Below are 21021 nucleotides of genomic sequence, written 5' to 3'. Positions count from 1 at the left end.
ACTCTCACTGGATTAAAGATTTAAACTTAAGACATGAAACTATGAAAATACTAGAAGAAAGTGTAGGGAAAACACTTGAAGAAATCAGCTTGGGTAAAAATTTTATGAGAAGGACCCCTCGGGAATTTGAAGCAATGTCAAAAATACACTTTTGGGACCTGATCAAACTTAAAAGTTTCTGCACAGCCAAGAACACAGTAATAAAGCTGGTTGACAGCCCTCAGAATGGGAGAAGATATCTGCTGGTTATGTCTCTGACAAAGGTTTAATAACCAGAATCCACAGAGAACTCAAACGTATTAGCAAGAAAAAAACAAGCGATCCCATCTCAGGGTGGGCAAGGGACTTGAATAGAAATTTCTCTAAAGAAGACAGGTACATGGCCTACAGATATATGAAAAAATGCTCACCATCCTTAATCATCAGAGAAATGCAATTCAAAACTACTTTGAGGTACCTCCTAACCCCAGTAAGATTAGCCCATATCACAAAATCCCAAAACCAGAGATGTTGGCGTGGATGTGGAGAAAAGAGAACATGTCTACACTGCTGGTGGGAATACAAATTAAGTCATTCATTTTGAAAAGACATCTGGAGAACACTGAGAGAACTAAAAATAGACCTGCCATTTGATCCTGCAATTCCTTTATTAGGTGTATACCCAGAAGACAAAAAATCGAATTACAACAAAGATATCTGTATCAGAATGTTTACTGCAGCCCAATTCATAATTGCTAGGTCATGGAAGAAGACCAAATGCCCATCGTCCCATGAATGGATCAATAAATTGTGGTATATGTACACCATGGAATACTATGCAGCCCTAAAGAAAGATGGAGCCTTTACCTCCTTCATGTTTATATGGATGGAATTAGAAAATGTTATTCTCAGCAAAGTATCTCAAGAATGGAAGAAAAAGTTCCAATGTACACAGCCCTACTTTGAAACTAATTCATAGCTTTTATAGGAATGTCATAACCTAATTATAGCCTTAGAATATGGGAAGGGAGTGGGAGGGGGAGCTGAGGTGGGTAGTTGGGGGAAAGGAGGGTGATTGGTGGGGTCACCTCTATGGTTTATCTTATAAGGGTACAAGTGAATCTTTCTAAAAGCAGAGTATGAATGTTTTAACTCAATAACTCAGAAAATGACATGAAGGTTATGTTAACCAGTTTGATGATAGTATTTAAAAATGTACATGAAAACAGCATACTAGTACCCCATGATTGCATTAATGTACACAGTTCAGTTATGCTATAAGAAATATAAAGAAAGAAAGAAAGAAAGAAAGAATAGAAATCATTCCTTGTATTTACTTGGACCATCATGTAATAAAAGTTGAATTTAGTAATAACAGGAATCTGCATACGCATACAAAAACATGGAAACTAAATAATCTCATGCTGAATGATAGATGGGTCATAGATGAAATTAAGAAGGAAATTACTCAATTTTTGGAAAATAAAGATAATAAAGACACGCACAATCAGAACCTCTGGGATATCGCAAAGGCAGTCCTAAGAGGGAAATTTATAGCATTGCAGGCCTTCCTCAAGAGAACAAAAAGAGAGGAAGTCAACAACTTAATGGGACAGCTCAAGCAACTGGAAAAGGAAGAACGTTCCAACCCTAAACCCAGCAGAAGAAAAGAAATAACTAAAATTAGGGCAGAACTAAATGAAATTGAAAACAAAAGAATCATACAACAGATCCACCAATGAAAGAGTTGGTTTTTTGAAAAGATCAATAAAATAGATAAACCATTGGCTAACCTAACCAGAAGTAGAAGAGTAAAATCCCTAATTTCATCAATCATAAATGATAAAGGCCAAATAACCACAGACTCCTCAGAAATTCAACAAATCCTTAATGAATATTAAATAAAACTCTATTCTCATAAGTATGAAACTCTGAAGGAAATAGTACTAGTTCCTCTCTAAAGGTTTGGTAGAATTTTGATGGAAATAGCTTTTGTTGCATGACCTCCATTTACCTGGTTTACGATTTGCTGGTTGATAGTCTGGGCTGTGCTCAGCTGGTGGGGCATTCTATCTCCTGAGAGGCAAGCAACCCCCAAGCCAGACAGGAGAGAGAATGCCCTACCAGCTGAGCACAGCCCAGACTATCAACTAGCAAACTGTAAAGCAAGTAAATGGAGGTCATGCAACAAAAGCTAATAGAAACAGGCCCCCTTCATCCCACTCCTCAATAGGATACCAGCTACCTGGCTCAACTACAAATTGTTATCAAATGTCAGTGGATTTGTATCAGTTCCCAATTAACAATGAAACTGAGACTGAAATTAACATACTTATGTGTGTCATACAATGTGCCAACAACTCTCCAGCCTTGCCTCCTACTACAAAGATCTTTGATCTCCATAATGTGATATATTGTCCTTTCTTCTATGCCTCTTGCAATCAGGAGTGGCATGCTTCCTCAAGCATGCATGTAAACTCGACATAAGCCATCTGCACTCAGCTTCCACGGTCTCTTCTGTGACTCTCCTGATTGCCCTCCTTGGGGCCTCCCCATGGATTCTGTTGTCGTACCAGCTGTCTGGTTTACTGTTGATCTCTCTCTCCTTCTCCTAGACCTGTACTCCCGTAAGGGCAGCACCATCTCTTATCAATCTTTCTTCTCCAAACCTAATTAAGAGTGAGGCACTTAACTGACATTCATTAGGTTCCCTGAAGAGGAAAAATTCCTCAATGGGTTGAAGTTTGCCCAAATGTCAACAAGACAGAGGTGGTCCCTCCTGGAATTGTATGATCTCAAGAACTGAAAACAAGAGACAAGAAGAGTGTGTTAGTGCGATTAGAAGATCACCTCCAGAGGCTGTGTGAGATTCTTTGTCTATCCCAAGAACTGGCAGGTAAATGCAATGAGATGCAACAGCTACTAAGGCTATCTATGGGATTCATTATTTTCCACTCCCCTAATAACTGTTGACAGAGGAATTGGGCACAAAGGGAGCAGTGGTGAAGGACCTCCCCTGGCTCCTCATTAAAGAAAAGGCCCCATTCTACTCTCTCTCCACCTTAGGCCTCTAGGGTGCAAAATTGTTTTCCCAAACCTAGACAGAAGCCAGTAAGTGATTGCTACTTCTTCACAAATAAGCCTAAGAAAACTTTTGGCCAAGGTTTCCTGTGCATTCAGCACTTCCACTCCAGATATGCAGCTGCACCTGACCACACACCCAAAGATTTGTGTGGAAGCACTGCACAGGGGAAATGAGGGGGCAGGGATTTCAGGAAGCCAAAGGCAAACAGTGAGCCACAAACTGGGAGCCCAGTGGCTCTGCCAGTTGGTAGAAGAGGTAAGGTAAGGGCTGTCAGAGGAAGCACTTGACTCTGGTCCCAGATTCCAGCTGCCAAGGTGACTCTTTGTACTTTTTTCTTCTTCTCTGGAAAGTTAATGACAATACTCTAGTGAAGTTGGAAAGACTTGCTAATCTATGCAAAGAGCTCAAATAATCTACCATCTTCTTGGAAGAAGCACAGAGACAACTATCAAAAAATTATCACAAATGTTAGGTCAAAATAATTGTCAGTACATCTCTAGGCTTCATTTAACAAAATGATAGTAATTGTCAAGGCCCAAGGCTGGACCTTCTGTTTCTGGGAAGCAAACTGATTGATTTAGATTCTCAAAATAATTTTAAGAATAGCTTTTATTCTGAATTCAGAAAAGTAGCAATGAGCTAAAGACAAATAAAGGCCTTCAATGGTCTAAACAGGAAATATTTTCTTGGGAAAAATTTCAGAGTCCATGACAGATAGAAGTGAATGGACTTAAGGACATTATTTAAAAGAAAAATGAAAATTTTAATGCAAACGCAATTGCCCTTGAAAACAAAAATAGAAGTTTTGAGATGACCATGCAAACATTTTTCAAATCTTAAAAACTGAGAACCAAACACATGGAGTAAAAGACCAAGTCTCAGAGAACAAACTGGAATTGCTCTGTACTAGCAATAAGAGCCTGGGTGATACAAGAAGAATTCCAGTCCTCTATTCTAGGAGAAGCTGAAATACACACAGAAGCCACTTCTTGAGATTCCTATGAGGACTATGTTTCCCAAAAAGGCAAAGTGGCAAAAAATGATTATGCAGTGTACCCATTATAGGTTTCATCCGTCCTGTACTCCGACTCCAATGTTTAACATAAAGATCGGTGTGAATGTGATCTGTTTTGTGTACTGCAACATTTCCAGTGCCTAAGAATACATAGAAGCAGAACATAAATATAGCGTTAATGGGATTAATCAGTTAATTTCCAGTATTTACAAGAGTTTAATATGAGCCAGGTATCATTTATAAAAGCATTTGTTTCATAAGTGATGCAGGCAAAATGGGTTATCCATTCTGATGAGGTATCTGAGTACAACACACCCTGCCACCAAATTGGTAAACACAACTAGATCTTTTCAAGAAACACAAATACACTCACAGATTCAGACGGGATTGGGGATCTCTAGTCCAAGAAACCCATGTCTAAGCTCACACTTGAGAGCTCCCCAGCTTTTTACAAAGGAGACAGCCAGAATGACACATAAATCTTCTTTCAGGTAAACTCCAAGAAAGGAAGGAGCCCCACTGTCTTCTTGGACACTCTACTCCAAATCCCAAACTCAATCCCCAGGACACAAATACTGAGTTTGTGTGTGTGCTGTGTGCAGGTATGGAATTATGCCCAGGCTACCAGCCATAGGCAGCACAAGACTGTGGATCTATGTGATGAGTTAAGGAAGTTCAAAAATGGCAATGTGGGAATGGGAGAAGGCAGAAGACAACTGCTGGAGGGAGCACAGGGCCTGAAGATGAACCAGGCAGGGGTAGAAGAGAATCAAACAACAAATCTGGCCCTAAGTCAGTGTTCACCACCCACTCCTGCCAACACCCCAGGTTCTGTGTTGTACTGCAGTGGCTATGGTTGGTTCTCCACATGGCAGGGGAAGGAAGCTGAACAGACTCATTTTAGAGCATGTACACTCCCTCCAAACATGCAAGGTCTGAGATCTGCACAGCCACGAGATCCTGGTGGGCCTTCCAGGCTCATTCTTAGCCTTCCCAGCCTAGAATTTAGATTCCTGGGAGGGAGAAGGGAGGGGGGAATGGGTGGAGGGAGGGGGTTTGGAGGGATCACTTCTGAGGTTTATCTTATAGGGGTACAGGTGAATCTAAGAGTAGAATGTGAACGTTTTAAAGCAATAACTGAGAAAATGACATGAAGGCTGTGTTGACCAGTTTTATGGAAGTATTTCGGATTGCATGTGAAAACCCCACACTGTACCCCAGAAGTGCATTAATGTACATAGTTACCAATCAATAAAAAAAAAAAAAGAAAGAAAAAAAAAAGAATTTAGATTCCTATGGGATTGGGTTCTGCTATGTAACAAAATGTGGTTTGCAAAATGTCCAATGTTATCAGAGTTACCTGTCATCACTTACTGACTGCTAATAAGTACCTGAGACCTCCTTTCAGGTAAGGATTCCTTGTTCCTTACATGAGGTTTTCTCTTGTCTGGTGGAACAAGGAAGAATGAGGTGGAAGGGAAGGTGTGTCTGTTCAGTTACTGCACCCCTAAACACTCAAGTCTTGGGGGTGGGAGCAGAACACATAGTCTTTTCCAGCTGTTACAAAAAGATCTGCAAAGCAAGACTTATTTCCACAGATCCTCTCCCTCATCCCCCTCAGAGAGCCAAGGCAGTTCTAAGCTGAACCTTTTGGAGCAAATCCACACTGAACTGTGGAGGAACACCTATTTCCTTAAGGACCTAAGACATAAGATTTTAAAGAATCACTAAATGGATTCAACAAATAAAAATGGCACTCAGTGAACTTCAAGCTATATCAGATGTTCTACAAACTGAAAATAAAGAAAATTGAAAAGAAAAACAAAACAACTTGAATTCTTCAATGGTCTTCTAATGGATTTTTCTATTGGTATCTTGGTCCTCTCTTTAGCTTATTAACCCAGAAGCCACTGAGATGGGATCTGTCTCTGAAAACAGATATTAGTTGTCACCCCTTTATTCAAAATCCTCTAGACTTCCTGCCACATTGAGAATGAAAAGTAAAGCCAACACAATTCTTCATGGCCTCTGAGCTGCTCCTGCTCAGGTTACAATACATTGCACGCTCACAGTTCATTTACATCACTGCTCAAATGGCCCTTTAACAATTTCTCTACCCACCCAAAAGCTCCACTCAAGCCCCAAGTTCCTGCTGTCACCACCATAGATGAGATTTCCTCCATGCACTTATCACTACATGAATACAACACATCTAACTCATCTGTGCATCAGTGCCCCACCCCTATTAGACTCCATCTAATCCATAGTCTCAATACAGATCCTGCACAGCACAGAACAGTACCTGGCATAAGAGGTGTGGACTCCGGAGCCAGGTACCAGGGTTCAAACCCAAACAGCAGTATTAGCTCACAGACTGAACTAAACTTCTTGCCTCAGACTATATTCCATATGCACCATGAAGATGGTGACAGTACCTATTTCCTTGGGCTTTTGTGAAAACATACGTCTATCAATAAATAAGAAAATAGGCCAGGCATGGTTGCTCACACCTGTAATCCCAGCACTCTGGGAGGCCAAAGCAGCAGGATAACTTGATACCAGGAGTCCAAAACCAGCCTGAACAAGAGTGAGACCCCATCTCTATAAAAGACAGAAAAATTAGCAGGTCTGGGAGGCCTGCAGTATCAGCTACTCTCGAGGCTGAGTCAGGAGGATCATTTGAGCCCAGGAGTTCGAGGTTGCTGCCATGGCACTAGACCCAGGGTGAGATAGCAAGACACTGCCTCAAAAAAAAAAAAAAAAAAAAAAAGAAAAGAAAAGAATAAGAAAAAAGAAAAGAATTTAAAACCTATAACCAACAATTTAAAGCATAAATGTTATGCCCATACATTTAGGTAGCAGTTATAAAACTTACCAGCAGAGATGTGAGTTGCAGACAGCATCCACCTGGGTGCAGAACCTTCCTCCCACCATAAATAAAGTAAGTCAATAGAAAAGCAATGACACAGCCATAGCAGCTTAAACCAATAGTCAATTTTATTTCTTCTCATATAATAGGAAGTTTGGAAGCAACAAATCCAGGGCGAGTGAAGACACTCATGGAAGCGACAGAGGGGTGAACAGGGTCACTGCAACCTTTCTTAAGTGACTTCCCTAGAACATGGCTTTCATCCTCATGTTACATGATAAAACTTTGACATCAGGTAATGGCTCTCCTTGCAAGGTGAGAACTAGGGTAAAAAGCAAAGAAAAGAAGAAGAAGAAAAGAATTCAGGTAAGAATGAATGACTTGGCTCAGTGCCTGTGGCTCAAGCGGCTAAGGTGCCAGCCACATACACCTAAGGTGGCAGGTTCGAATCCCCAGCCCGGGCCCGCCAAACAACAATGATGGCTGCAACCAAAAAATGGCCAGGCGTTGTGGTGGGCGCCTGTAGTCCCAGCTACTTGGGAGGCTGAGGCAGGAGACTCGCTTGAGCCCAGGAGTTGGAGGTTGCTGTGAGCGTGATGCCATGGCACTCTACCCAGGGGGATAGCTTGAGGCTCTGTCTCAAAAAAAACAAAAAAATATGAATGAATGACTTATTTTTAAAGACCCTTCCCAGAAGCCCACATAGTGACTTCTATCTGTTTGTCTGTCAAAGGCCAGGGCTATGGTACATGGACTACACTAGTTGCAAAAATCACTGTATGAGGTTCTTTAACATAGCACACCTTATAGACAGTGCCTGTAGCTCAGTGGGTAGGGCGCCGACCACATGCCCGAGGCTGGCAGGTTCAAACCTGGCATGGGCCAACTAAAAAGCAACAATAACAACTGCAACAACAAAAAAAATAGCCAGGTGTTGTGGCAGGTACCTGTCATCCCAGCTACTTGGGGGGCTAAGGCAAGAGAATTGCTTAAGCCCAAGAGTTTGAGGTTGCTGTAAGGTGTGATGCCTAGGGTGAGAGCTTCAAACTGTCTCAAAAAAAAAAAAAAAAAAAGAAATAGCACACCTTACTAATCTGAGAAAAAACCTGGATTCTCCTGATGGGGAAGAAGGTGAGACTGGACACTAGAGGAACAAATATGTGCCACTCTTGGCTGCACAGCAAGCTGCCAGAGGTTCCAACAAAGACACCATGCTTTGATTACAATGCAAATGAATTAAATACCAGTAACAAACAGGTACTAAAAAATACTCACATGTTACACAGTACATAACATAATCCTAAGTAAGCCACTGGTCAAGTAAGTTATCGCAAAGGAAATTAAAATGTTTTCAGGATGAGGCTCTAGTAAAAATGTTATATACAGACTTTTCATGATGTGGGTTATTTGGAAGAATATAAACTTAAAAATAGAAACTAGGGCGGTACCTGTGGCTCAAAGGAGTAGGACACCAGTTCCATATGCCGGAGGTGGCAGGTTCAAACCCAGCCCCGGCCAAAAACTGCAAAAATAAATAAATAAATAAATAAAATAAAAATTAATGAGCTGGGCTCTGTTTCCATGAAGAAAGACTGATTAAGTGTAATTCCATATCCATTGGAAGAATCCCACTGGGGTCTCTCAAGAACTCTCATATGCACATCATCACTATTATATTTTCTAAGTTTTGAAAAGAACCTTCTTCTATTTAAGTGCTCACAAGAATTCATAAAAATGGAGGGATTACTGTGGGTAAAAGCTAAGAAATAACAGTGATTATCTGCAACCTCAGCAATGGTGACATTTGAGGGCACATAATTCTTTGAGGGTGGGAGGTCCTAAACATTTTAGGACATTTAGCAGTGCCCCTGATGTCTTCTTGCTACACGCCAGCAGCACCTGCCTCACTCTTTGACCTCCCCCCCAGTTCTAATAAACCAAAAATGTCTCCAAAGGACGCTGCCAAGAAACTCCTGGACAGCAAAATTATCCCCAAATGAGACCACTGCTGTAGATCAAGGGTCAGCATTGCTTTTCCGCAAAGTGCCAGATAGCAAGTATATATAGGTTTTGTTGGCCACAGATGGTCTCTGTCATTTATTCTTCCTTTTTACAAATGGAACTATTGTCAGTTTGCAAGCTATACAAACCATGGTCTGCTGACCCGTGTTAGTGACTTTCCTACACTCCTCTTTTCAGTATGATTTCTCTCATGGATACTAAAAGCACGAGACCAGGAAAAGTTTCCCCAGTCACTGCAGAGCTTCACAGAGATTCTCCCCTGTACAGTGATTAACTCTTGTGCCCAAAAGGAGAGAGGTGATGCTACAGTCATCTTGACATTAGATACCAAGCCAAGGCTTCTGTTCCCTAAGTTCTCATATGTTTAAAAGCAGAATGTACCATGAAGGCTTCTCTATACTACAGAAGTATGTCTTCTACCCCAGAGTAAAGTCTTGCAAATCTAAGGGATGAGAACACCTTGTCTTTCCATAGTCTCTACAGGAACTAGATTTCTCCTGAGCTATGTGTATTCTCTTGTGCCTAGCAAGGTGACCGCTCATGAGAAGCTTCCTGCCTTCTCACATGCACAAGGCTCATTTCCCATCTGAGTGCTCACATTAAAGCACTTGGTCACTGGAGCCTCTTCCACACTGGCGACACAAAGAGCTTCTCTCCTCTGTGAGTTTTCATGTGACTCCTCAGGGATGAGTGGTCACTGAAGGCTTTCCCACAGATCAGGCATTCATAAGGCTTCTCCCCAGTGTGGATTCTCCTGTGCACGTTCAGATTAGAGCCTATGCTGAAAGCTTTCCCACAGTGATCACACTCATATGGTTTCTCTCCTGTGTGACTCCGCATGTGTGTCTTCAGGGTTGACTGGTTTCTAAAGGTTTTCCCACACTGCCTACACTCCACGCGTTTCTTTACAAGATGAATGCTCATGTGCCTCCTCCGGGATAGGTAATCACCAAAGACCTTCCCACAGGTCATGCACTCATAGCGTCTCTCTTGAGTGTGAATTTTCCTATGTGCAGTGAGGTTTGAGCTTGCACTGAAAGCTTTCCCACAGAGATCACACCCATAGGGTTTCTCTCCCGTGTGAGAGTTCATGTGTGTCTTCAGGATAGACTGGTTCCTGAAGGTTTTCCCACACTGTCGGCATTCAACAGGCTTCTTGACAATATGAATTCTCATGTGTTTCCTCCGTGACACGAGATCACCAAAGGATTTCCCACATTCCTTACATTCATAGGTTTTCTCTACCATGTGGTTCTTCCTGTGCAGATTAAAATTAGACTTCCATCGGAAGGCTTTGCCACACTGCGTGCATTCGTAGGGTTTCTCCCCAGTATGGTTCCTGACATGCTCTTTAAGATGGGAGGGGTGCTGGAAAGCTTTCCCACAGTCGAGACATTCGTAGGGCCTCTCTCCAGTGTGCGTTCTCTTATGTGCAATAAGGTGGCAGCTCCTGCCATAGGCCTTCCCACACTGATCACACTTGTAAGGCCTCTCACCAGTGTGAACTCTCATGTGTATCTTCAGGGCCGAAAGGGTCCGGAATGCATTTCCACACTGACTGCAGTCAAAGGGCTTCTCTTTGAGGTGAGTCCTCGCATGACTCCTAAGGGCTGAAGGGTCATTGAAGGCTTTCCCACAGTCAGTGCATTCATAGGGTTTCTCCCCAGTGTGTATTCTCCTGTGCCGGGTGAGGGAAGCACTTGTTGTGAATGCTTTTTGGCACTGATGACATTCATGCATTTTTCTGCCATCAAACATGCTCACATGTTGAGTCAGGTGTGGCCTGCTATTGAAAGTTACCCCATAGTCGCGGCGGTGATAGGGCCTCTTGCCAGCATGCCTTCCCATTGGCTGGGTAAGATGAGCACCCATGCTGAAGACTTCAAACAAGTGTGCGTATTTAGTGGATTTCTCTCCAAGACGAGCTCTTTCCTGCTGGTTAAGAGATGAGTGCTAAGCATTTCACACATTCATTACATTTCTAAGGATCATCCCTGCATACACTGCTACAAATAGAAGCATACTAGAGAGATGTCATACTTTGCAGTGCAAATGTACTATTCCTATTCCATTTGAACACCATCAGAGAATATGCAAATGCTAAGCTGTAAGGCTCCATGACTGTAACTTTTACAAAGGCTTCTGCATGCAGTTTGTTCACTACTTAAAACTGAACTGAGACTTAATGCTCAATATTGGAAATACTAATGAGAACTCTGAGTGAAGAACTTTGAGACTAGGTGGAGGTTTTTTCCAAACTTGACAGTATTCAGTGTCTCTGGAATATGCTTCCTCCTGGGGAATTACCATGTGCCTGGTCCTCAAGCTGCTTTCCTAACATGGGCTGCCCCAGTCTCTGAGAATGGGGAAGGAATAACTAAAGGAATATCCCAAGGAACTCTTACCATTGTCAAAACAGTGGATGTCTCCTTCCCAAAGATATCTTCCATAAGAATTGACCACTTGGTATTAGATGGAGTCTCCCAATCTGAAACACAAAGTATGAACTTGCTCAAAAAAGAATACATTGTGATCATGGTGACAAAAATAGGTGGATTACTTTGCAGATTCTAACCCTAAGGGAAGGTGATACAAAAGGACAAGACACAAATGTAAACAAAAATAATTGTTGAAAATCAGATTGTGTGAGGTATTTGCCAGTGATGGGGAGAAATTTAAGTCAATTCAGATGGATGCTGATAATGACAGAGTATGATCAGAAATATCAAATATGGGCAGCACCCACAGCTCAGTGGGTAGGGCACCAGCCACATATACCAAGACTGGTGGGTTTGAGTCTAACCCAGGCCAGCTAAAATCAACAATGACAACTGCAACAAAATAATAGCTGGGGGTTGTGGTAAGCACCTGTGGTCCCAGCTACTTAGGAGACTGAAGCAAGAAAATTGCTTAAGTCCAAGAGTTCAAGGTTGCTGCAAGCTGTGATGCTACAGCACGCTACAGAGGGGGACACAATGAGACTCTGTCTCAAAAAAAAAAAAAAAAAAAAGAAAATTGAATATGAAAGAATGGGACAAAAAGCCCACACAGAAACACCAAATGCTAAGATAAAAGAGGCTAAAGAATTTGTGAGAGAATGGATAGGCAACGAGAGAGAGAGCAATTCCTAACTTCCCTGGTTGACACTTTCCAATGCACCTCCCCCACCCACTGAGTGGAGCTGAGTCACAGCATGGCTGCTTTCCTCCTGCTCACGCACCTGGACCAGGGCCTTGCTGAGTGCCCATCTCTTCCATCCTCAGTTCTTCCTCTTGCTCCAGGTGAGAAATGAGACTGGGCTTGCCAACCTGATACCCTGTACTCACAGGAAAAACACAGTTGAGAGAGGGCCATAGGGGAAATCCCTTCCACTAGACTGGGATCAATACTTTGGTTTTCAGTGTTCTGAAGGTGGACAAGTCTGACTTAGGAAGAGAAAAATGATGGTGCCCAGTTTCTAAAGAACACACTTAACATCTTTCATGGAAAACAAAACCACAAAACCCCACACACTGGCCTTCCAAAAGAAAGGCCTGAGCTCAGACACACACTGGAGACCCTCCAAGGTCAATGGTCATGGGAGACAGCATGAGGCTAAACACCAGGGCAGCCTGTGTTCTGAACTCCTGCACAGATCCTGGGTCACAGTGAGTACTTTAAAACATCTGATTCACAAGTGAAGAAACAAAGAAATGGTGCCAGCCATACCCAGCGAAGTGAGGTTGCTATAGTTCTCCAGCATCACATCCTTGTACAGTTTTCTCTGGGAAGAATCCAACAGGGGCCACTCCTTCTCAGTGAAGTCCACAGCAACATCCTGGAAAGTCACTGATTCCTGAAACACCACACATGTTTGGGGTCAGTGAGAAACCAGCCCACTGGTGTTCACAGAAGGCAGGCTCAGGCTGAAGACTGGGCATGAGAGCCCCAACACGGGATTTTCAGACAATAAGCTATGTAGATTTCCTCTAGACATCAGTCCTCAGGTATCTCCTCTTCCCTATGAGGTGATCTTGTCCCATTTCATTCCTTCAATTCTGACAAGGGACAAAATCTCTCCACTTCTACCCTGGTCTGAATGCTTTCAGTTTTACTTCCTCTTTGAGGGTGTGGGCCTGAGCACCCTGCAAAGCATGAGAGAACACTTGCTACAAGAATCATTTCCCCTAACTTCCCCAACACCAGGACAGCCTCTGCATATTCACTGGTTCTCCCTCAGGCCCTGCTCAGATGTCCACCAGTCAAGACGAATATCTGAAAGCATTCTGATAGGTGTTGGTGGGGGTGGTGCTGGGAAGTGCCTCTTCCCACCTCAGGGGCCCTGACTACATGGTGTACCTGGGAACCAAACCCAGCTGGTATGTGAGGCTCCAGATCACTGCAAGCACACAGGTCCAAGTTCTGAGGACAGGAATGGTCTTTTGAAGAAAGAGGAAATTCTGGCTCTTGCAGACAGGTGGGGTCCTGGGTAGACACAGCTAGAGGGGAAAAGAATATCTATGTGAATCAAGTTCAATACCTGCTGTGATCTGGGAACCGGCTCTACATCACAAGCCCCACAAACAGGGCAACTGCTCCACACTAAGTCTTCAGCACCCACCCCAAACACACACTCTACATCACAACCTCCATAAACAGGGCAACTGCTCCATACTACCTCTTCAGCGTCCACCCCAAACACACTCTCTACATCACAACCCCCACCCCACAAACAGGGCAACTGCGCCACACTAACTCTTCAGCGTCCACCCCAAACACAAACTCTACATCACAACCCCCACAAACACGGCAACTGCTCCACACTAACTCTCAGCGTGCACCCCCAAACACTCTCTACATCACAACTCGCACCCCACAAACAGGGCAACTAATCCACACTAACTCTTCAGTGTCCACCCCAAACACTTTCTCTACATCACAACCCCCACTGTAGCAGTCCATATACCTTATGGCTAGGAGGAGTGAGAGTTATAAGAAATACCTGTAGCTCAATAATGGAACACCTTGGTGGAAAGGGTATGGAGAGAGATTTAGCTCTCCTAACAAGCATGAGAGCTCACAAGATGAGAACAGTGGTGAATTGGCAGTCTCTACACCTGTGGTGTTGAGAAGCACGAGATCAGCCTTGTATTAGGCTGGAGGAGAAGGCAGTCGGACAGCATGCACTTTCTATCATGGACTCCCTTACTCTGACTCTGTGTCCTCTCCTGCCTGCAGAATGCCCGCACGGTGTCTCTCTGCTGAAGATTACCAAGCTCTGTTGAAGACTAAGATCTATCTATGCTGAGAAGACTGCTTTACTCTAAGACACACACACTCTCTCTCTCTCCAGCTAAGGATAGCCATCAGGTACCTAAGAGAAACTGTTCCTGAGCAAGGTAGCTTAGCGGTCCGCGTCCGGAACCTACCTAAGCTGGCCTGAGACCTGGCCAATCCCGGGCCCTGACACCCCACAAGCAGGGCAACTACTCCACACTAACTCTTCAGTGTCCACACCAAATACACTCTACATCACAACCTCCACAAACAAGGCAAATGCTCCAAACTAACTCTTCAGTGTCCACCCCTAAAACACTCTCTACATCACAACTCCCACCCCACAAACAGGGCAACTGTTCCACACTAACTCTTCAGCGTCCACCCCAAACACACTCTCTCTCACACACATGTGTTATAAAAAGCCAGGGCAGCCCTATTCCACTCAAAGGCAGAAGAAAGGGTGGTGGGCCTACATACCAGCAGGAAGAGAAATACATTCCCAAATATGAGTGAAGAAATGGAGGCTCTAAGAGAGACAGTTATTACCTTGCTCAAATTCATCACAATGATAAATAGAATAATGCAAGATTACCCATCACCTGTGCCTTCTTTGCACACCAAATACACATCTGTTCTCCCTGTCCCAGACACACCAAGACCCTAAGTCAGACACAGTGACCAGGTGGCTGCTGGGGCTCTGCTCCTCTCGACTCACCCACCCTACCCTGGTAACCCATGGAGGCTATAGCAGAGACCACTTACACTCAATTCCCCAAGGCAGGCACTTACCAGATGTGGGAGACAGCCTGAGAGCAGTCATCCTGTGGGAATGACAATTTGCCTGAATAACAGGGCACTGGGAGAACCAGAAGGCTACTCTCTTGCCCTCACAGGACTCTTCACACTGGCATCTACAGTAAATGAAAGAACATCAGGAGTAAGTAATTAAAGGCTGCCCTCTCCTGCTCACCAAGGAAAACATTTTTTTTTTTTTATTAAATCGTAACTGTGTACGTTAATGTATTGAGTTTTGTTTCTTGGCATTTCCTCTTTTGGACAGCAAGTTCTGCCTGACCCTAAGTCTTTCTCTTACTTAGGTAAAGCCTCCAAAGAGTGTGTATGTGTGTGTATGGGGCGGGGAGGGGAGATGTCCCTGATCTACCTCAAGTAGAGCTCAAAGTCACTCTCTTCCTAAGTGATCTGCTACCAACCACAACTCGAACTCTTTCACTCCTGAAATACACTGGTCCCAGGCTCTTCCTCTCACCTTCAAGGTACACCATCATTTAATATGGTTCTATTCATGAGGAGGGTCCAGCCAGGACCACACACTCCAGTCACCAACATCTTTTGCACCCACATTCCACATCAATAGACACATCCTTGGGCCACAATGTACACTGTATCATCACCATGATCAGCCTTACCTCCCAGACAATTCAGAAATCTGAACTCTGGGCTAAACCTCCTACACAACCTTCTCATAGTAATTCCCCCACTTTAAAGAGATTCTGAGACACCTGTGCTTTTGCCATCTGTGCCCTAATAGCCACCTCCTGCTCTCAACTATCCAACTAAGATTCACCACAACTCACCACTTCAACAGTTTATTTTTCCAAATTCCTTTATCTCTCTGTTAGAAACCCTAAATAGTAAAAGGCCAGCATGGAAAATTCCAACCATCTGCGTCCTCCCTGAAGGGCCCTGGGAAGACACAACCAGTCAAAACAGTAGAGGAGAAACTCAGAAGTCACTAACTCCAAGGGGAATCTACCTTTGAGAAAAGTAGACTTGTCGATCTAATCTTCCAGTCTCCCAAAGATCATGTAAAATGTGGCCAGTTTTTGTGAAATAAAACTTTTCTTACAGTTACCTTTACTGTCAGGAAATATTCCTGCATTTCATTTCATGGTACTCATAACTTAAATACATACATCAGCAAAGAACTGGGAAATGAAGATTAAAACATAATTTCATTTATGATAGCATACATCAAATACCTAGGAACAAATCAAGTAAAAACTATGCAAAGACTTGGGGCAGCGCCTGTAGCTCAAAGGAGTAGGGCACCGCCTTCAAACCCAGCCTTGGCCACAAATTGCAAAAGAAAAAAAAAAAACCTATGCAAAGACCTAGACAATTAAAAACTATGAAAACAGTTTCCTTAACGTTATCTTAAAGACATGAGTAATATTTTGTTTTCATGGACATTTAAGACTCAGTATTACATGTATTAAGGTATTCAATCCCTTCAAATTCATTTGTAGATAAACACAGTCCGTATGAAAATTCCAGTAGACATCTTTCTTGAAATTGACAAACCAAATCTAACTTAATGGCTCGGTGCCTATAGCTCAAGTGGCTAGGGCACCAGCCACATACACCAGAGGTGGCAGGTTCAAGCCCAGCCAGGCCTGCCAAAGGGCAATGAAAACCACAGCCAAAAAGTAGCCAGGTGTTGTGGCGGGTGCCTGTAGTCCCAGCTACTTGGGAGGCTGAGGTAGGAGAATCACTTAAGCCCAAAAGACTTTGAGGTTGCCGTGAGCTGTGATGCCACAGCACCCTATGGAGGGTGACATAGTGAGACTCTGTCTCAAAAAAAAAAGAAAAAAAACTAACTTAAGAATGCAAAAGATCTAGAAGAGTTAGAACAATGTTAAGAAAGAAAAACTTGGAAGATTCACACTACTAATTTGACCAAGTAATGAAGAATTACTAGAATAACTACAGACCTATATATATGCAGTCAAATGATTTTCAGTAAAAATGCAAAACTTGAAAAAAGGAACTTTGACCTCTCTTCTCATTCCATACACAAAAATCAGTAGGAATCTGAAAAACACTTTGCAATTAATCAGATAACAATAAAATTCATAAGCCTTTATGACCTACCTTGAGTTACTCAACAGTATCTTAGACTAAACTGAAATGGAAATTTAACAAAACCACAAAAAATTAACTTTACCAAAATCAAAAATTCTACTTATCAAATGACACCTTTAAAATGAACAGTGAGCAACAGACTGGGAAAAAACATACCCAATACATATACTATAATTTTGCAGTGTACAATGTGCACTTTTTTTGCCCAAATTTTGGAGGGAAAAATAAGGACGCATACTATAAATGGGTAGTACTAACTCCATAGCTGTATGTTTTAAATTATTTTATTTATTCATCTACATTAAAAGTAGAACTCTAGAAATTGGGCACAGTGGCTCATGGCTGTAATCCTAGCACTCTGAGCAGCTGAGGCAGGTGGACTGCTTGAGCTCAAGAGTTCAAGACCAGCCTGTGCAAGAGTGAGACCCCCCTTCTCTACTAAAAACACAGAAAAGTAGCTGGGTGTAGTGGTGCACAGCTATAATCTCAGCTACTCAGGAGGCTAAGGCAAGAGGATTGCTCAAGCTGAAGAGTTTGAGGTTGCTGTGAGCTAGGATGGCACTACAGCACTTTACTCAAGGCCACTGAGACAGGGTCTCCAAAAAAGAAAAACTGGTTCTTAGAATGCTAGAAATCAATGACACTATCGATATGCAAAATAAAACCATGGAATATAGTAATCACTTCCATTGAACTATGATGAAAGCCAATGTTACATAAAATGGAAAAGCAATCACAGTGAACTTGCAAACCCAACTCGCTATGGTATCTGGTGGGCTATCCAGTCAATGGGAAAAGAGCAGGCATCACAGCCAGCCAGCTGGTAATGATTTAACACCTACAGGCAGGAACAAGAAAACATCTATCACCCAGGTTTATGATTAGATCCTAAGATGGAACAGTGTCAAGAAGAAAGCAGTTGTGAAATCATTTAAAAATGCAGCATCAGCAATGCTATGGAACTGAGGATGATGAAAGTTACCGAGATGAGGAAAGTGACTCTTCAGAAGATACCACTAATGTGTAAACTGAAGAAGATGACATTTCTGATATTTTGACCGTGATGAAGAGAGCTCTTGGCCTTCTATGATGCATAAATATCATAAGTTTGTTACTGGTACCTAAAATTTATTGTACCTTTCATCTGTTCTATGTTTTGTTAATTTTTGTTACATTAAACTTCTTATATCACAATATATTTTAAAAAATGTTAATTGGCTAAGTGCCCATAGCACAGTGGTTACGGTGCCAGCCACATACACAGAGGGTGGTGGGTTCGAACCCAGCCTGGGCCAACTAAACAACTACAACAACAACAAAAAAATAGCCAGATGTTGTGGCAGGCATCTGTAGTCTCAGGTACTTGGGAAACTGAGGCAAGAGAATCGCTTAAGTCCAAGAGTTGGAGGTTGCTGTAAGCTGTGATACCACGGCATTCTACCAAGGGTGACATAGTGAGACTCTGTCTCAAAAAAATAAATAAATAAAAATTAAAAAAAGTTAAAATCCCTTTATAATAAAAAACATTAATTTAATTTTTTAAATTAAAATAAAAGATTTTTTTCTTCAAATTTTGGGCCAAAAATGTGGGTGTGCATTATACACAGAAAAATGTGGTAACTGACAAAGAATTCGTATTTAGATTACATAAAGAACTACAAAACAACTGGGAGCTGTGGCTCACGCCTGTGATCCTAGCACTTTGGCAGGCCAAGGCAGGAAGATCAGTGAGCTATGATGATGCCACTGCATTCTAGCCTGTGTGACAGAGACCCTGTCTCAGAAAATGAATGAAATAAAATAAAGAAATGAATGTGAGGTCAACAGCTGACTGCTTCTCAGCAATAAAGGAAGCCAGAAAATAACTATGTCTTCATAGTTTTGGCATAAAATAAAAATCCTATAACCACCAAAATGTCCATTGAGAAAGAGAGCAAAACATTTTTTTTTTTTGCTTTTGCAGTATACAATGTCCCAGAAAAGAAATAGTCTAAACGATGTTACTTCAGAGATAAAGTAGTAATCAAAGAAGGAAAGCAAAGAGTGTGAAAACCAAGTAAAGCACACAAAGCAGCAAATGTGTGAATAAAATGAAACAAAAAAAAAGACTATGCAATTATCTGTTCTGAGATCTAAAACAGAAGGAAGTATGTACAACTACGTATATCAATAAAAACAAAGCACTAAAATGCATAAGAAAGGCATGTGAATCAGGAGAGTGACAACATGTAAGACTCTAATAAACAAACATGGATAAGAGCTGCTCATGAGAACCACTGAAATAATACACTAAATAAAGTCAAACTGTTCAGTGAAAAAGTAGAATGAGAAAAAAAGCCTAGAATGAAGAGAAAGTAGAGATATGACAAACATAACATTCAAATACATTAATACATTGTTAATAAACTTAATGGTTTAACTAAAATACAGATATTCATAAAATAGATTAAAAATAATATAATTATATGCCATTGCAAGAGATGTCTAAAACATAAGGATATAGGCTGTATAATATTCCATGGTATACATCAGGCGTCCTCAAACTACAGCCCTAGGCTCAAATGTCTGCCTAGGACATTTATCTGGCTGGCCAGGTGTTTCTGCTGCCACTGCCTGTCCTGCTTAGCAGCTGACTCATCCCGGGGTTTGCAGTCCGGCCCTCCAACAGTCTGAGGGACAGTGAACTGGCCCTCTGTTTATAAAGTTTGAGGACCCCTGGCATACATATACCAAATTTTGTTAATCCATTCATAAGTCAATGGGCACCTGGGCTGCTTCCATGACTTGGCAATTATGCATTGGCTGCAATAAACATTCTGGTGCAATTATCTTTGTTGTACAGTGATTTTTGGTCTTCTGGATATATACCTAGCAGAGGCATGGCAGGATCGAACAGCAGGTATACTTTTAGTTCCCTAAGTGTTCTCCAAACTTCTTTCCAAAAGGAACGTATTAGTTTGCAATTCCTACCAGCAGTGCAGAAGTGTTCCCTTCTCTCCACATCCACACCAACATCTATAGTTTTGGATTTTTGTTATGTGGGCTACACTTACAGAGTTAGATGATATCTCAATATGGTTTTGACTTGCATTTCTCTGATGATTAAAGATGATGAGCATTTTTTTTCATGTGTCTGTAGGCCATGCACCTGCTTCTTCACAGAAGTATCTGTTCGTCTTTTGCCCACAATGAAATGGAATCACTTGTTCTTTTCTTATTAGTTTGAGTTCTCTGTGGATTCTAGTTATCAAACCTTTGTCAGAAACATAACCTGCAAAAATCTTCTCCCATCCTGAGGTCTGTCTGTTTGCTTTACTTATATGTTCTTGGCTGTGCAGAAGCTTTTGAGTTTGATCAGATCCCAGTAATATATTTTTGGTGTTGCTTTAATTGCCCCGGGGAGGAGGGGGGTCCTCCTCATAAAATATTCTTCCAGGACAATTTCTTCAAGTGTTCCTCCTGCTCTCTCTCCAAACCTCTTTTACGTTTAAAAAGAGGTTTACATGGATGGAGCTGAACATATTCTTCTTAGTAAAGTATCTCAAAAATGGAAGAAAAAGCATGCAATGTACTCAGTACTATTATGAAACCAATATATAATTCATATGAAAGACAAAACACAATTATAGTTCAAGATGAAGGAGGGAAGAGGAGGGAGAAGGGAGGGGGGAAGGGTGGGTGGAGGCCAGGTAGAGGGAGGGTAATTGGTGGGATCTCACCTATGGTGCATACTGCAAGGGTACATGTCAAATCTATTAAGAGTAAAGTATAAATGTCTTAAAACAATAATTAAGTGAAGTGAAGGCTATGTTAACCAGTTTGATGTAAGCATTCCAAATTGTATACAAAATCAGCACATTGTACCCCATAAATGCATTAATGTACACTGTTATGATTTTTTTTTTTTTT

General features: G+C 42.0%; 1 protein-coding gene across 2 annotated transcripts in view; it reads right to left on the bottom strand.

Moving 5' to 3' along the window:
• Positions 1 to 8473: 8473 nt before the first annotated feature.
• Positions 8474 to 21021, bottom strand: part of ZNF317 (zinc finger protein 317) — a 32048-nt gene continuing 19500 nt past the window's right edge. Inside the window, exons 2-7 of one of the 2 annotated variants that reach the window (XM_023515446.1) lie at positions 15019 to 15140; positions 13309 to 13448; positions 12679 to 12805; positions 12191 to 12286; positions 11376 to 11458; positions 8474 to 10905 (exon numbers count right to left, since the gene is read on the bottom strand). In XM_023515446.1, the coding sequence (XP_023371214.1) occupies positions 9583 to 10905; positions 11376 to 11458; positions 12191 to 12286; positions 12679 to 12805; positions 13309 to 13448; positions 15019 to 15049 (1800 nt within the window). In that variant the 5' untranslated portion in view covers positions 15050 to 15140 and the 3' untranslated portion in view covers positions 8474 to 9582. The remainder of the gene's footprint in view (positions 10906 to 11375; positions 11459 to 12190; positions 12287 to 12678; positions 12806 to 13308; positions 13449 to 15018; positions 15141 to 21021) is intronic. The other variant, XM_012807550.2, reaches the window with a different exon arrangement.

This window comes from Otolemur garnettii, unplaced genomic scaffold, assembly GCF_000181295.1.
Source record: "Otolemur garnettii isolate 467f Iridium unplaced genomic scaffold, OtoGar3 scaffold00071, whole genome shotgun sequence".
NCBI classification, from domain to species: domain Eukaryota; kingdom Metazoa; phylum Chordata; class Mammalia; order Primates; family Galagidae; genus Otolemur; species Otolemur garnettii.
The sequence above is the reverse complement of the archived record's forward strand: the minus strand, read 5'-3'. Positions and strand labels throughout refer to the sequence as shown.